Below are 18,138 nucleotides of genomic sequence, written 5' to 3' on the forward strand. Positions count from 1 at the left end.
CTAAAGTATGGTCTGTAATACCTGAACCAAATGAGAAGAGTGAAACAACCAAATTCCTAAATTACTATTACTTGAAAACATTAAAACATCCTTCACTATCTACTTATATTCCTGTTAAAAGCCATATCTTGTATTCCAGGAATTATGCCTTCACAACCACTCCCCCATGTACACTTTGTGACAGAATTCTGCCCCGTTTTCCTGAGCTGCAATGAGACCTCACCAAYGTGACCCAAGATCAACTCCAACTACCTGATTCCTGTTTGATCTGAATGGAGGGCTTGATGCCAGGGGCCAGCTGAGATTGCTGCGGCTGCTGCGGGGCTACAGAACACGGCACCAGCTGCTGCTGCTGCGGTTGCTGCTGCTGAGGCTGTTGGGCCTGYTGGACTTGGTGCAGCTGCTGTTTGGGAGACTGCTGATGCTGTTTGGGAAACTGTGCTAAGATCTGAGTTGGATTCCCAACCAAACCTTTTGGGGAAGGTAGTCTGGTAGAGGCAACTTTAATTGCTGATGTAGACACACCTGYGAAAGAGTAAATGGTTTAAAATTGAACAGTGCAATGAGAAAGAAATATATCATAATTCCTAAAATAATTTTGCATTTCAACTACTGAAAAATGCATTGATACACATGAGGAAATAAAGTTCCCAGGTAGCAGAAGTGCTCTGTTAGGAGGCAAGGGAGCTTTATACAGATWTTCAATGTAGAACAACAGCTAATGGAAAGACCACAATCCCAGTYTATTTCTGCACCTTTTGTAATACAAATAATTCAATAATATTTTCAAAGACTCATCTTTAGGCTCAAGACAGCACAATACCTATAGTGAAAGTATTTTACTTATAGATATATATTTGTAACAACCTAGTTTAGTGGAAGGTGTTTCTGYCSCTGGCAGGGGGSRTGGAACTAGGTCTTTAAGGTCCCTKCCAACCCAGACCRTTCTGTGACTGAATGATTCTAAAATCATGATGACAAAATGTTAGAGATAGGAGGATGTCAAATATGAAATCCATGAACATTGGAAGGGAGTACCTTTTACCAAGAGAGTTAGTTGGCATTTTAAAAATGCAATGTAAGTTATAAAATTGTGCAACACCTGTTTTGTGCTGTTAGGTTAGGTGATCTTACAAGTAAAAGTGATTAAAAGAAGTCTGCAGTAAGAYGGAAATACAAAGTTCCCAAATAAATTTTTTTGTTTATTTTTGTCATTCCCCTACACAGCTGTCACAGAAAAATTTGGCTTTGCATGTAACTCTAAAATGCACATCCATATGCACCAAAACAGACAAAGTCCATATCTTATAAATGCAATTTTTAACTAAATCCCAATTGTAGTGGAAAATAGAAACAGATGGCAGYGATAATGACAGAAATCATAGTAAATGTACAGCTCTGGCAATCTAAATAAGCAACCCTTTTCTCCCTACTTTCTTTAGGAAGGTTACACCATTTCCTTGGGCAGCTCTTTTCATTCATGAGTTCAACTTTACATTTGTAGAGATTATCATTCATCTCACAAAACTTTTCACCATCATTGCACTGACAGTATGGGGAAAAAAAACTGTTAGAGGGATTCCACCTAATGTCTTTCGGAATGAAAGTCTCTTCCATGATCAAACCCAACTAAAAATCAACGTTTCAAACAATACGAAAGTCTGCTGTGAGCCCTTCTGCTTCACACATTAGTATCTGCTTATATTAATACAAGCAATAGGGAAGRAAAATACCTCCTCAGCCTTGATATGGCTACCCAATATTTTGTCAAATGAAACAAGAAGGGAAAGTATACACCAGTAAAAATTGTGATGCAGCACTTGTCATTGTCAGGTGGTTTTTCTTTCAAGTGCTGCCCACTAAGGCCCTTTCATTCATTCATTAATTCATTCATTCACMGCTTCCCTTTCAAATGCTAGCTGGTGACTGTGAAGCTGAAACAGTCAAATTCACATACACAGCTGGAATTAGAAATCAAAAACTAGGAAATCAGGCCCACTYAGGTCTTTACTATAAAGGACTTTAAAACTGACATGCTGATAAACACTCCTCTACCTTTCAGAATTGTCACATTTGGGCACATTAGTAAGTTGGATTTATTTGATGTTGACTTTGCATGTTTTTCTAAATCAGGCATTAGGCAGAGTTCTTAAAGCCAGTCATCTTGAGGTTGTGTTATTTTAAAGATAGGTCAGACCACCTAACCACACCCTCTTTTAAAAGAGGATCTGAACATTAACTGTTGATGTAAAGAAGAAGAGCTCAACAAGAACTTTTGTGGAGTTTCTTGGATTAGTTTCATCAGCAGATTCTTTCACGTCTCACGCTTTCCTCATCATAGGTAAACATACAGCACATCTCCCCAGTGCTATTCTCAAAGCAAAGTCCAATTCCTCAGTGAAAGAGCCTTTATAAGAGAATTGCCATACCTTGTGCCACTGTTGACATAACCACTGATGGTGTGGACGACACTACAGCAGTCACAGCAATAGTATTTGCAGTGCAGGAGGGAGTGGAGCAGCTGCTGCTGCTGCTGCCCACAGAGGACTGGGAAGCAGTGATAACCACGGGCTGCTTTTGAGTAGTTGAGGCAATGACTGATGTTGGGACAAGTTTTGTAACTGCTGCATAGTTGTGGGACTTGGAAAGGATGTTGGGTACAAAAGTTGAGCTTGGAGAGGTGGTTACTATTATCACCTGAAAAAAGAAAAAACAAGAAGAAATTCATTTGTTCTTAGCATTTATGTAGATGCACAGAATTTCAGTAACATGTCTGTGTATTTAGTTTTAATGATACATTTTTATTAAGAGCTTTTAAGAGTGTCAATCACATCTGCTTGCAAGAAAAATACTTCAATTATTTTGAAGAAATGGTGATTAACATTTTTTTAAAATTAGGAGGAYTTTTTAAGGACAACAATTACTATCCAATAAAGTAGAATTATCTCATGTCTGAAGGCAAAGAAACAGGAATGAACTTGACTTCATTAAACTGGGCCAGAAAGCTTGAAAYCTATTTTAAGAGAAACTGAATGGATTTCCAGCAAGTTTTAAGCGCTGTTCTCCCAAATGTTGCAAAAAAAATGTTTTTGATGTACAAGGCTGTAAACAGTATCTCATCAGTGAAAGAAGAACAGTTTAGGTTTACGAAATTTCTGCTTTATTTATTGCTCTCAGTAACAAGAACTTTTTTTTCTCATTTGTGTGAAAACCATTTGTCTGAAGATAATAAACATCACCTCAGTGTGAGTTACAATTAGAATTCCATGAATCTGATTTGACACAGAAAAACACAGAATTCATGATAGCACTGAGGTCTGTCCTTATACAACAGACCTAGAAAACTAAGCATTTATTAAGTATTGAATATGGGAACTGTTTACGTAAAGAAATTCCTTTTATTCAACTTATATGTCACTTCTTGCACTTACACAGTTAAAACAGAAAAAGAAGCACAGAAATACAATATATTTTCAGTTTATCAAGCAAGAATATTGATAAATTATGTTAATAATGCTATTGTTCMAAAAAAAGTTTTATTAAAACCTTGAAAATTTAAGCTTATTAATGATTCAATGTAACACAGCTGATAGAAAAAAAAGGTACAAAAGGAGCAAAGAAAACCTGTGTCAGCTCACACACAGTCTTACACTGCTAGCCAAGCACTACTGAAACCTTGCCTGATGAAGAAATAATGATAATGGCACCAGAAACAGACTTAAGCAACAGATCAAGCAGCAAGAGATTACGAGTTTAGAACTTGTTTAAAGAAAAAAGAAAAAAATAAAAAGGGAAATAGCCACACGGATGGAAGAAAAGCAGCAAATTTCATCACCATGGCTGGTTCTGACTCTCCTTTTACCTCAGTTCTTAGCTTGATGATTTCAGCTGCTTAGCTAAACCTTTAGTATCTTGATCTGAGGAAAATCAAAACCTTACTATCCCCACAAGTTGTAGCAGGCTGACCACAACTAACCAGCGTCTGAAGGACAAGGTTTCCACATTCTGCTGCTTTTCTACTTAATTATATCCTCCAGTGTGAACATTTACTTTGCATCAGTCTTATTTTTATGTGCCTAATCTTGATTTAATCAAAACACTTTTCTCAAATTGCTCTTAGGCTACAAAACATGCAGACGAACTGAACATGACAAAGGTTGTTCTAGTGTGAGAATTTGAAGTGAAAAGTTTCTATTATATGCCTCTGGAGATTCATCCTATTCCTTAAACTGTCAGTTAACACTAGAAATACTTCCCTATTGTCTGAAGTTTAGAGTAAGCTCTATTTCACCCAGTATAACTAATTTAGGAATACAGGCAAAGGACAACTTGCAGTTAAAAAAGGCAGATATAGATTAGTGTGAATATAAACTATACAGCAACAGGGCAAGTTCAGCATCACAGCTAAGTACAGGTATGTGGAATGAATTTAGGCATAATTACAACTCCTGTAGACCATTGCATTTACTGTCCAAGATCATCACTTAAAACAGTTTAYTTAAACATGCAAGGAATAAAGCATGTAAAGCATTAGAATTCAACAGTGATCGTTATACTGTGACTAAACAGGTTTGGATCTGTCTATTCTACCTCATTTTTCAAACTTAAGAGAGCAGAGCAAAGTTTAGTAATCCTCATGTATGAAGTATATCCAKAAAATAAAATTCAGGTAAAAATTTCACAACAATTCATTACAACCATTATATTTCTGGAATACTATTTTCTCATGTATGTTGAAATTATCCAAATAATCTCATACTGTGTACCTAGCTACATCCCATGTTTAACAGCAGAGAAACTGCCTGAGTTCAAAACATACATACATATACAAAAATCAAGGYGGTAATTTTGTTGTTGTTGATTTAAATTGTTACAGTAAAATCTAATTCCTAACAGGTACTGAAATTAGTCCTGCCAGCTCTATTTTGAGAGATATCAAAACTTAGCCCCTGAAAAAATTAAAGTCATTATAACTGCTAGAAGCTTCACTAGCTAGATTTCTYCTGTGTCCTAGACAGATGACTTTATTACAAGAGAATCCAGAAACTGAAGCTGTGACATTAGTTGTTAGGGCAAATCTWCCTCCAATCTACTAAAACGTCAAAACAATTCAAAGAGCTGGCATGCAGAAAGAAAGAATTTCATTCATAATATCCAACTTACATTCAAATTGGAAATGTGTGGTTGGATACAAATGAACATGAATGACATTCAATTTAAAACTGCTAAAGCGGATTTCTCCCACCAAAATGATCCAGTTATATATTTTGGCAAATCTAAATCCAACAAAAGAGGGCAGTGTGACAAGTTCAGATACAAATGCTACTCTGGCTACCTAACAAAACAAGCACTGATTTTCCTGTCATTGCATATTACTAAGACAGTCAAATAAATAGACTGCAAAGCAAACTCTAGAATTTCCATAAAAGAACAAGCACAGGCACAACTACAGGAAAGGTCCTACAAAGAGTCCACTCTTCTGGAGACTTAGTATARTCAATCTTTAATTTCTATGATATGTAACACCCGTACTTTACACAACCCTACAGATGTTTAAGGCAAAAAACTCTTCCTGCACAAATGATTACCCTAATGTGCAACAGGATGGATARGTTAAGCCCTATAGTAGCTGTGGATTTGCTGCACTGAATGCAGAACATTTAATTTGATGGTTTTTGTTCTCTCAGGGATTTCTCTTATACACTCATGTATTCAGAGATGAAATTTGATTAAGGACACTGTTGAATAACAGTGAATCAAATGAAAGCAAAGAGCCCTGGAGTGGGAAGAGACGAGAAGTCAACATCTTTATAGAACATTACTTCAGTTAATCTTACTTGGTTTTAAAGTTCCGAAAAACAGGACACAGGAACTCCACTAATCCAAAGAGTCATAAAGCAATTAAGAAGACTAGTAGAACAAATACTATGTAAAAGTTTGAGCTCAGTAATCAAACTCTCACAGCTGAAAAACAATGCTAGTTAGCGGCCAGCCTACCACAAGTCCGTCAGTATTGAGGCCAGATTAATTCCATGAGACTCTCCCCCTCCCTGAAGTCTGCCATAATTAATAACTGCACCAAGAATGAACTTGGTCTGAACCATTCATCTTTCTTTTTACATCTTAAGGACAGAAAAATACACAACTGAAATGCCTAAAGAATGGGAAAATAGTCATGCCATAGATTAGGCACTTAAAAATCTAAGTCCAAATAAAAATTTAGACAAGGGAAATCTTTTCTGCACACTGCATTGTGGTGAAAGCTAGGCACACTCAACTGAAATAATGCAACTGATTTTGACCACTGTAACACTGTTAATGTAGAATGAGAAATGGCACACTAGTACTGAATGGAAAATAAAGCCCCCGGTCTTTGACCAGCTCCAAGAACAAGCCTTATAGAGCCCAAAAAACTAATCTCTAGATAAAAGGCATGCCAAGGGAAAGCCCATGCCATCTCTCCTCGAATTCTACTACTGCAAAKAATAATTATAAATAAGGAAAATAGAAATAAGAAAGATTACCTTTGACCAATAGTTGTTACCATCTGAAGGCTGTTCAGTGGCCTATGTGATCCAGTTCTCAGTGGACTAGTGTCCATATCACAAAACCCAACACCACAAATGGTACTAACTGGTAACCTTGTTGGCAGTCTCACCAGAGAGGCCAAGAATTGAATGAGCATGGAGACTGAATCCCCTCTCATCCCTAGAAGTGGTCCCTTCAGGTCAGGGTTGAGGCACATTGGTGGGGCAGTCTGGGGGAAGCTTGCACTCCCGCTGCCTGTGCTGTACCTGTTCTGTGGATAAAAAGAGGGCTTCAGTCTCCACGGCTGTCAATCCAGGTCCTTTCACACACAGGTGAACTAAATTCATACAAGAGTTTGGTTTTGCCTTTGTTTTAAAGAGGGATTACCTTATCCCATGTGCAATCCTTAAAAAAACAGGTAGTCAGATACAGAAAGGAAGAGTCAAACATCACATCTTATTCATTGACAAAACCAGAATAAAGTAACATTTGGCAGCTTCCCCCACATACCTTCTGTGTTGTGGTGTTTGTTGTCTGTGTGGAGGGCTTAGTGAAGGTTATTTTCACAGGCGACATGTGTGGTGGTAAGGAGTTGGCAATGCTCTGCATTATATTACTCATTTTGGGGCTGCCACTTACAGGCACTGTGATAGTTTTAGTGACGGGAGTCACCGCCTTCGGGACTTCTTTCAGGAGAACAGGGGAAGAACTAGAAGAATTCGTTCGCCGTCTTTTGCGGGGCTTTTCATCATCATCTGAGCAGCTGACACCTGCAAAAGAAATACTTTTTTTAAAATTATGTTCCCCTCTGTCTGCAGATCTCAGTGCTTTCTGAAACACTACACCCTTTTTGAGTCTTACACACTCTTTCAAATAAGATAAAAAGAAGTAAACATTAAATTACATCTTATGGTCACAGCCAACCTGTTTCACACCTCAGATGCTTAGTCCTTGATATGGGCTATACTTACAGTACCTGGAATCAAAAAGACAAATCACCCAAAACCCCAAGCTACTCAGTTACTGGGTTACTTCAATCAGTCTGAGAGATTAAAAGAATGTAAGAGCCAGTACATGGTTTTCATTCTGCCTCCAGAAGTTTGACTAGTCAGACTAAACACACAAGGGGACTGGGATAATGCCATGCACATTTTAGTTTAAAACTTCACACATCGGCTTTTTAGTGGTTGTTTTGTTTACAGCACCTGGACTACCARAGTTTATCCCCCTACAGTCTTCCTGGATTTCAGCTTTTGCACCTACTTTTATACCATGTTGATCCTTACACTACTCTTCGGCCTTTCAATACAGAATTTCGATATATAATTTTTTTTATTATATAGTTTAACTGTGTAAGTCAATCCTTACTGTATCAGCTTTCGCCTTCTTCGGTGCCTTTCRTGCAACAGATATCAAAAGGCACCTAACATACAATCATGAAAAACAAAACAAGTTCAGGCTTAAATTAGTCCATTATCTCTCACAATCATCTACTGCACACATAGAAAAAAAAATCTGCTCCAATATTCAGCTCAGTAAAGGATAACAGCATAATTAATGGATCTTAAATCCAAATGAAACTTGCCAAAGTAGCCAACAGATTCATAAACTGGTCTAGACTACACAAAGACACAGTATAATAACCTTGCAAACCTCTTACAGCTACTGGCTAGCATTGAAGGCAGGAAGGCTCTACAGAACCTGGATAAACTGGATCAATGGGCTGAGGTTCCACAAGGCCAAGTGCTAAGTCCTGTCCTTGGGTGACAACAACCCCRTGCAGAGCTACAAGCTGGGGGCAGCATCGCTTAAGGGCTGCCCAGCAGGAAGGGGCTTAGGGATGCTGGACAAAAGCTGGCTGGATATGAGACAGGTGTGCCCAGGTGRTCAAGGACAATGGCACCTGGCCTGTACCAGCAATGGTGTGTCCAGCAGGACMAGGGCAGTGACCATCCCCTGGGCTGGGCACTGCTGAGATACCTTCAGTCTTGGATTCAGTTCTGGGCACCTACTGACAAGAGAGACACTGAGTGTGTCCAGAGAAGGGAACGGAGATAGGGAAGAGTCTGGAGCACCAGGAGCAGCTGAGGAAGCTGGGGGTCACAGACTGGAGAAAAGGAGGTTCACAGGGGACATTCTTGCTCTCAACAACTCCATGACAGGAGGGTACAGCCACGTGGGGGTTGGACTCTTCTTCCAGGTAACAAGTGATAGGACAGGAGCCAACAGCATCAAGTTGTGCTGGGGAGGTCCAGATTAGATATTAGAAAAAAAAAATTTTAGTCAGTAAGAGAAGAGTAGTCAGGCATTGGAATAAGTTGCCCAGGAAGATGACAGTCTGGAAGTGCTCAAGTGGTAACTGAATGAGATACAGATGTGGTTTAGGGGTGATTACGATAGTGCTGGGCTGATGGTTGGACTAGATGATCTTGAAGGTCTCTTCCAACCTTGACAAATCTGCAATTCTGTGATTTAGGCTTACCATAGTAACATGTGTTAAACCACTTAAAAAGAAAAACAATCAGAGATAAGCTAAAGAGATGCACTCCTGCCTATGCAGAACACTGAAAATCTTGTTCCATGTGCCCGAGGTTTACAGACAAAGAACACCATCACAGCAAAAAGCAGTTTTGCTGGTAATCAAAGCAAACTTAGTTGGTAGTCAATCTCTAACAAGGGCCAGGATCCAATTATGGTCAATCTCTAAATAAAATTACTAAATATTCTGGCATTCGAAAAGTGAAGATGCAAGAACTAACATGGACAAGAAACTGTCCAGTACGACAGGCAACTTCTGAAAAATGGTATTCTCAGTAGGAATAGCAGCTCATTTGCAGGTACATTTCCAAAGGCTGACAGTTGTATCCCCACAGACGGGAAACAGAACAAGGGAAYTGAAGCAAAGGCTCTATTTTAAGTTTGCTTTGGACTTCAAAACTTAGCTTGAGTTGGCTGTAGCAGTTCAAGTGAAGTGTGGAYCTACAAGATCAGATTTCAAAGCTCTAATCAACAATTTAATTCATGGCCCTGAACAAGCCTYGTGATGATCTCCCTCTATAAAGCAGAGGTTTGGTTACATAACTTTCAGGTTTATTATGGACAGGGTTTTAAAAATTACTGTGGGTGCACTATGCAAACTTATAACTGTGAGTGCACTAATCATATCGAACATGTGCAGGAATTAAAAAATCTCAGAATCCATTGGAATCCAAAATCCACATGCAGCTAGTATGTAAGGACACAGTTGTTATTTTGGTGGGGCACCAAGAAATAGAAAAAACTCTTTGTTTCTGGTCCCTGTCTACAAAAAAGCCCATCAACCAATCAATCAAGAAGTGAGAAAGTAAGATTAAACTAGCAGAGCATTATTTTATGTTAAGTACAGCTCATTTCACTTTCTGTTTTCACTGCTGGGGTTCTGCAAGAACATTATTCTTATTTCATGTTAGAAATTGCATTTGAACAAAGTTTTCCAGAAACATTTAGTTAAAAGGTAATATAGCTTGATGGTAACTCACACTTGATAAGTAAGGAAGCAATCATGGAAACATTAATGGCTTAATCAGACTGTGACTTGGAAGAGGTTACATGACAGACCAGTGGCAAAGCCCTGACTGTAACTCAGACTTCCCCACTTTGCTCCTAAGCAGGTTTGTTAAAATCGTCATGACTGAAGTAACATACTCTGAAAGACACACAGTTTCTTAAAAAAAAAGGTAAATAAAAACAGTAACAAAATGGAGCACATAAAGTAGGGAAAAATGAAAACTAGGGACAGACATCAAAAATTATCATCTCTCAATCATGTGTCTTGACTGGTTTGATACTCATTGCCATGTAATAATTCAATAAAATCTACATTAAAATTTTAATGTTAAATTTAATATGTCAAAAGGGAGAATGAATCTTTAAACTAAAGCCAAATGATTAGTGCATAGATCACAAAAATGAAAAACCTTAATGTAATGGGTTTCATGGGCTGACAGAGCCATTWAACATAGTTGTTGGCAGGTAACATTATATTTATGTACTATGTGGCATTTCTGCCTAGCTATTAGCTTATACAGACGTACACATATAGAATAAAGACGAAAATAATTTTTAAAATATTAAAGGTATCCAGAACAAGGATAAAAATAGCATTTACCTACTTCACTATTAATCTTCATWTGTTGTTTTGATAGAACCAAATAAGAACTGAAGGAAACCTTTTAATACTAAAATAAAACTACCCATGATGAGGGCATATATAAGAACATAATCTGCTTTTAGAACTAGCTGACTTATTAGCTAAATGAAGACMGGGACCCACACACTTCTCAAGCAAATACTGTTTCTAGACTCTCTGCCCTGGATTTCCAGATTACAACACATGAAGATGGGTATCTGGTAGGATTTGCATGAAGCTTTCACAGCTGCCCAGTAACACAAGCCTCACTGACTTCCAGATAAATCACAAAAAGGCCAGATGTAGTATGTAAGCACAAACCCTTGTGAAACTGCATCCAAGAAACCTAGTCTATGTCAACTGYGAAAGTGGAAAAGAGGGACCTTTTCTAACTCAAGTAAGTGACTATGATGTATTATTAAAGYAGAAGGAAGTTCTCTGCAGAAGCAACCAACAGAGTCACCTTAAAGACAAGTTCTCAACAAGATGGATTAGAAATCCACAGATATAYAGAAATTYCTGTATTTAATTTTCAAAAYATTTTTCACTTGTTATCCTTTCACCTTCACTGCTCCTTGCAGCATTTCGCAGTGAGTGGATTTATCCTGAACATAATTTCTCTGAAAAAGGGAAGCAATGAATTCATTCTCTAGACTAAACGAAGRCACAAAGTCCTTAAATGACTTGCCCAAGATCTGGTCTGAGTGTTAACTCAGTCTATGTTCAGCCACACTGTCCCTTTCTTTTCCTTTTGATAATCAGTTTCTAGTATCACTCACTTTTGACRTAAACAGTGCTTCCACTTGGCAAGATGACTACATTGGAGGCTGGACTGGCAGGTCTGGGGGACTTCACTGTTGCTACACTGCCACTTGGAACAGGGGTASATGTTGGGGTTGAAGTGGCACTTGTGTAGGAATAGCAAACCACCACTGAAGAGGAGAAAAGACACCTTCCATATAACTGAAGTGCAGAATCCCATTATTCTATTTTTACAACTGAAATGGAAGCCAAAGACTTATTGGGTCATTATCCCTGTATTTCCCTCTGCAATCCTGTTGCTGTRGAATACTCCCCAGTTTGAGCTAAGCATGGCCACGGAATTAATGGTCTTCAAAGACAACACAGAAATCTAACCTCCCCTCCTCCCATCCCCAAAAATCTGTGCTGCCAGTGTGAGATTTTTTTGYATTAATCTGATGTTTTACTTTATAAATTGTTATTTTTCATTTTAGCATTGATTCAATACATTGATCTTCTTGCTTTTCTGTAAATGACCATATCTAACTAATAACTGATAGAATAGTGCTACTGCCTCTCCTCAATAGCATATCAGCTGAAAAACCCAAAATATTCCTTCAGTAATGAAGAACTGATYGTGCAGCTTTTTTAAACCACTGCTYRTAAGTAATAACACAATGAYCCAATAGTTCTCACAAAACCAGGATAAAACAGTTTGTTTCATGAAGTGTTACGAATTCACCAGTTGTATGAAGCCTAATTCAAGCCTGCTCAGCCAAGCCAGCTGGAAAGTGCACTATCATTATTGAAAAAGCACAGGAAATGCAGAAAGCAACCTTTCRAATTATTACCATAGTACGTTTAATCTGAAGGAAAAAAGCCAAAGCAGTATTTTCTTCACTTTCACTGAAACCTACTTGCATTCTTAAAATAAAGCATTCTGAAACATCATTCATCACGTACAGAACTTTACAAAATTTTAAGCCATTAGTCCAAGTTTTTAAAGTTWACAGAGCTGAAGAAGTTAACCCCAATTTGTCAGGAAATTACATTCACTGATTTTCTGTATTTCAGTTCCTAGAGTGTCAATAATACAAAGCATTCATAATAATGCTGCAGATACTGCAAAGGTATCTTTAAGGAAAAAGGATTTTAATATTTCTGTGAATAATATTTAAWAAGAAAGATCTGCATTTTTTTTTCATAGATTCATAGAATGGCTTGGGYTGGAAGGAACTTTAAAGCTTATCCAGTTCCAACCCCATGCCATGAGCAGGGACACCGACACTTTCCACTAGACCAGGTTGCTACAAGCCCCCTCCAACCTGGTCTCAAAAAAATATCTTTTATATTAAACACTTAAAATCTAAGGCACCAATTTCCACTGCGACAATGTTTTTACATTCCCATAGATTGCAGCAGAATCCCATCTTTCTCTCACCTTCTCTGCTTCCAGTTTCTGCAGGAACTGGAAGAGATGCATTGTGCTGAACAGCTGCATTGGCAACAGCGTTTGCGGTAACAGTAAAAGCTGTTTGTGGAACAAGTCGTGGCATCAGCGGCACCAGTCGACGACCTTCTATGGACCACTCTGAAGAGCTGTTTGGTCCAGACATACTAAAATGAAATGCACATTCTGTAAGTATTCTGATAAGTTTCCAAATACTCAGTATCTTATTTAAGTATCTTTTTCTCTCCATTACTGCAAGTCTAAAGGGAAATTTAAGACATAATAGAGCGCTAATACTGAACTTCCTATATTTCATGAGAGCCCTTCCATTTTTCTTACCTCATACAGAAAACCTCTAATTTTAAATTGAAAATTTTGTTGTTTTGTTTTACAAAACATTCAAGGGCCAGAGGTGTGTGAATGCTTTAACCATTGGGTTAGCTACTATTCAGGTAGAATAGGTACACACTTTAATTGTGGATTTACAAAAATACCTAGAAATCCAACATATTTTGTAAAAGACTATTGAAATTGATTATGTTAYAGGGAAAAACCCTCAGCTTCTAAGGCAAATCTTTTTTTACCTGAACTGAAGAGTTTCTGACACTTAAGGCAGTCCCAAACAAGGTGACAGAACATAAAATTATTTAAATACACCCTGRACATCGTCCTAAACAGAAAACAGTCTTCTGCTCTAATTTGCTCTTAACCTTAGTATTCACACCCACACTAGAATGTTTCATAAAAGCACTGCTCTTATCTAGATTAAGTATGTTTGATTGTTTTACATAAGTCAAATCAGCAAAACCAAAATAGCAAATTTATTTTTCAATGCTGTAATGTTCTTAAGCAAATCAACTTCTCACATGAAATACTTCAAGCAAGTTGCAGCAAAAGCTACTACAAAGTAGCTTGTAAAGTGCAGAGGATCTGCTCTGTTGTTAAATCTTGATATGCTTCAGCATTCCTCATGCCTATGCATAYTGTATAGAGAGCGACATAAGCCGGTAGGTAAAAATACATTGTAAAAAYAAAACATAAATGTACAAAAGCTAGCAAAGAAGGCTTTCATAGTGAGTTAGAGAATTATGTAAGTCAAATACTATATTACCAACCTTTACTCATAAGGAATTGCCACAGGGAAAATAAAGAAAAGCAGCACATAAAAATGRAACCTTTCCTGGATTATAATATTTCATTGAAGTGCAAACACCTCAGGACTAACTATTCACATTCTGCAAAACGCTAAGACCAGAAGTACTACTAAAAGGAAAACYTGAATCAGGGAAAGGATCCTGATTKGACAACAAACTGTTTTCCATTATTTCCCTCCCCACCCCTTTCTTTAAAGGTCTGTAAGCAAGTTAGTGGGTTTTGTTCGGTGAACAGTATTCTTCTAAATCTTTAAACTTGAACATTAAAACACTTAAATAAAGTCTTTCTATAGCACTAAAYCAGTATGCTGATTTTGACTAGTCTTGGATCAAACAGTTGCTAACTCCAAGGATCCTCCTATTCCTATGTTTTCTTTTTTTCCCTCTCATAACACCTAAGCTACAATAGTCAAACTTTAAAAAAACCAACAGTTGTAACACAGAAAAAAAAAAAAAATACAGACACAATGCAGCTCTATTCAAAGACAGTCCTTAATAGCAAGATGGTTAAGTAATTATCAAAGATATATAACCGCTTGATCTCTTGGTCCTCCCACCTCCCAAAATCACATGGAGCTTGTGAAAGCAAATGCATGGAGGAACAAATCCAGTTGATGCCAGCACAGCAGCTGTATCACAGAGTGGTGGACACTGATGTCATCAGTGTGCTGCAGCTTTTTCATCTCTGACCCTTTTTTSCCTTCTGTGCTGACAGACTGTTTTCCACTAAGCTGCCACCTCTTTCCCATGTAATTTATTCCTCTTAATACAGCCTTTTAAAATTGATTAAAATAAAACTAAAAGCAAAACAAACAAACAAAAAAAAGCAAACATGTTCATCCTACTTAGGAGCTTCTCTAGTTCCTCCATTCTCTGTTTATTCTGGTCTATCTTACAGAAAGGTCTTCATGCCAAAATACTTTTCTTACACTACTTGTGCAGTGAATGGGATGACCTCAGATCCAAAATGTAAAGGTACTAAATAAATGTTTCTAGGCCCCCCGATGTAGATCTGATACAGTAACTCCGTCACCTGTACAGTGTTTTAACATGTATTCTTTAAACCACCATCAATCTTCAAAATTCCACCACTCAGTTAAGGCATAAAATATTTTCCAAAGGTACTTTTGGAAATCAAGGACAAAATGACCTGTAACTTACTTGTGTGCAATCGTTGTTAGTCGTTCATCATTTACTGCTCTCCGAACTTCAGCACGATGTCGTTCTGTTGAAATACTATTAAAAAAAACAATAAAGCAGCACATTTAATCAGAGGAAGATATGAACATTTATCTAAAAATTCCAGGTAAAATTACACTTATTAATAATCTAAGATAAGAAAGGGAACAGGACTTTAACAGAGTGACACTTAACTTTTGCTATCACAGTGAGAGAGTACTGTACTATTGCTCAAAAATATTATTGAGGAATGAAAACAACATTACTGTTCATAGGTTATCCCTGAAAAACCACTAGATTATAATGAGAGCAATACATTTAAAGGACATAGCAGAAAAACTCCCACAGGATATGCAGCACTCTTTCTTGAGATATCTTGGGCTCAAAAGACCTTGAAGTTCTACCTTGACAAAACTACAAGCCAGTGTACATTCATGACCTGGCTGTAATCCTTCTAACACTCAGTAAGCCACAAGGCACCAACAACCAGTCAAGCTTCTACCACACAAGCATGGTTGTTTTCCTTAATAAAAACTCCAAGCAGGACAGGAATGAAACCTCTGCAACATGAAGAATTACTTCTCCAAATTCAGATTTACTTTGTGATCTTGGTGAATGAAAAAGCATGCAACACCTTAAAAGAAAGCAGGTCATGTTTCTTAGTTGAAAAATTCAGGGTTACCTAAGCACTTTAGAGAGCTCTCCAAGAAGATCCTTCTTATCCTTCGTAAGGTCTCCCTGTGCACGYAAGGCACTGATGACACCGGCATAGGCCTCCAGTTCTGAAAAATCAGAGTAAATAATATTTCTATTTAATGCTCATAGCAAAGGGGGAAAATCTTATTTTCCATATTACTGACAGTATTCTATTAATTTTCAAAATCATTGAGAGAAACATGTCTTTCAATTATTTAGTGCTTTTTCAAAAKAGATTGATGATTTAGAACCCTTTCAGTCAACTACTCTGCAGCATAAAGCATTTCTAGGAAACAATTATTTCATCACAGAGGATTATCTAGTTTATAAACCCAAATGAATGTGTCAAGCTCCCTCTGACTGGACTGTTCAGGCAAAAAGCTTGAAGATATTGTTTGGAGAGTAATTCAGAATTCTCTTAATACATACCATTATTAAGAGATCTATAGAAAAGCTTGACTTGGAAAAGAWATACACTATCAAAAGAGCAACTGGTTTTTTTCATAATGCTTTTCCTTAATTAGCATGAAGAACATCAGCTCTAGTTCGTTAAAYACTATAATCATAATCTTTTATGCTCATTTATTTGATATGTTAGAACTGCTTGAATCTGAAAGAAATGCAACACACTGAATTAAACCTGCTCAACACAACAGAAGCAATCCAGCTATTCTTAAACACAGAGCCATCACAAAGTTTAAGTGATAAAAATGCAACTCTGATTTAYCAGAAATGTATAATACTAGTTGACTATGATGTCATGCCATCACTATTTTAAAAAACTTGAACCACAAAAGGCTACTAATACTTTTGAATTTTGTCCTACTGAACAGGGTGAAGATACATCCAACTGAAATAATGGAGCCTGCTAATTTGCCAAAGAATGACTCGTTATTCTCAGTTTCACACAGTTTAGGGAAACAAGAAATACAAATTCTTTTGATGCTTTACATAGGTGCCTTTCAAATGACAAGCCTATTTCAGCCAGCTCAAACCCAAACCCCACAACAGATCTCAGCTAACCAAAACCAAGAATAAAAGGTGMAGGCCAAAAACTAACATCGCTAAAGTTTGCTGCAAAAGAAAAGCCTGATGCTATTCTGAAAAGCTTTCAGTTTAGGATTCCAAAGAGCTAATTTACAAACAAAATCAAGGAATTGTGCTGAAAAGAAGTCCTGCTCTCCTGTCCTAATTAAGGAGACAAAACAAAAAGCAGAGTCACTTTGGTTAACTACACAGCCTGCCCAGGGATGCCAAGTGACACAGAAGCATTTACAGCTTCAGTTATAAAAYATTCACCTATTAATGCAATGGTTATAACYAATATCAACATTTATTTAGACAATCACGTTACAATATTTACAATACTAATTATTTTCCTCTGTTAACAACTTAAAGTAATTCTCAATTGCAACCATATAATTATTCATCAAGGGTAGACTTTCTTTTTGTTCTGCATTATAAATAGAGATCCTCTACACTACARCTTTAAAAATGTGCATTCTGGTCTTTTGGAAGCTAGTAAGGATTACAGAACAGTTGTAACATTCTCACCCTTGTGCCTATGCAATCACTAACTGGTGCACTCCCTTTCCAACCCAAAACACATCAAATAGCTAAAATCGGTTTGGCAAGTAAMTATAATTATTGCTAGTGTTATGTGCTACCACCATCACCTTGTTCAGTAATAAACCACAATCAACACCAAGTCCTGCATACCTGAAGATGCATTTCAGCGTCACCTTCACCCTTGTTCCACTCCTGATGGACTACTCCCACTACTGCTGAACCATCAGCCAAGYGAGATGTGAGCTGGAAAACCAGGACCCTCTAAAGCAGATGGCTATTGCTGGATGTGATTATCATACAGCTACTGCTCCACTGCCTGTGCTCCTTAACCCCCCAGTCCCGTGATGTGCCTCCTCTCAGCTCACAGAGGCACTGCCTTGGCTTTGCCTCACTAGCAGGGTCTCCTTGTGGTGACACAGCTCTTATTAGCAAAACACAAAAAGATTATTTTACAGCTTTTTTTTCTTTCTTCCCATCAGCTTGAGTTATGTCATTGAAGGAGGTGTAGCTGCAGTTCTGTTTGGCTCAGCTGCACCAGCAAGGCTCTGACAGCACACTGCTGTCAGCTCGGGTGGAAGTTTTTTTTCCACACTTCCAGCCAGCACAGCTATGTTAATGAAATTTAGTACCACAGATCTGGTCTAAAGCTTTTG

At 37.7% G+C, this 18,138-nt stretch overlaps 1 protein-coding gene across 6 annotated transcripts in view; it reads right to left on the reverse strand.

Annotated features, from left to right (window-relative positions):
* EMSY (EMSY transcriptional repressor, BRCA2 interacting) overlaps positions 1-18,138 on the reverse strand; it is a 43,182-nt gene that overhangs the window by 22,495 nt on the left and 2,549 nt on the right. For 5 of the 6 annotated variants that reach the window (XM_057376990.1, XM_057376986.1, XM_057376987.1 and 2 more), the window contains exons 3-8: positions 15,903-16,002; positions 15,203-15,277; positions 12,879-13,054; positions 7,039-7,298; positions 2,430-2,697; positions 253-525 (exon numbers count right to left, since the gene is read on the reverse strand). In XM_057376990.1, the coding sequence (XP_057232973.1) occupies positions 253-525; positions 2,430-2,697; positions 7,039-7,298; positions 12,879-13,054; positions 15,203-15,277; positions 15,903-16,002 (1,152 nt within the window). The remainder of the gene's footprint in view (positions 1-252; positions 526-2,429; positions 2,698-7,038; positions 7,299-12,878; positions 13,055-15,202; positions 15,278-15,902; positions 16,003-18,138) is intronic. The other variant, XM_057376989.1, reaches the window with a different exon arrangement.

This window comes from Malurus melanocephalus, unplaced genomic scaffold, assembly GCF_030028575.1.
Source record: "Malurus melanocephalus ecotype Western Australia unplaced genomic scaffold, MMel_1.1 scaffold_298, whole genome shotgun sequence".
Lineage (NCBI taxonomy): Eukaryota > Metazoa > Chordata > Aves > Passeriformes > Maluridae > Malurus > Malurus melanocephalus.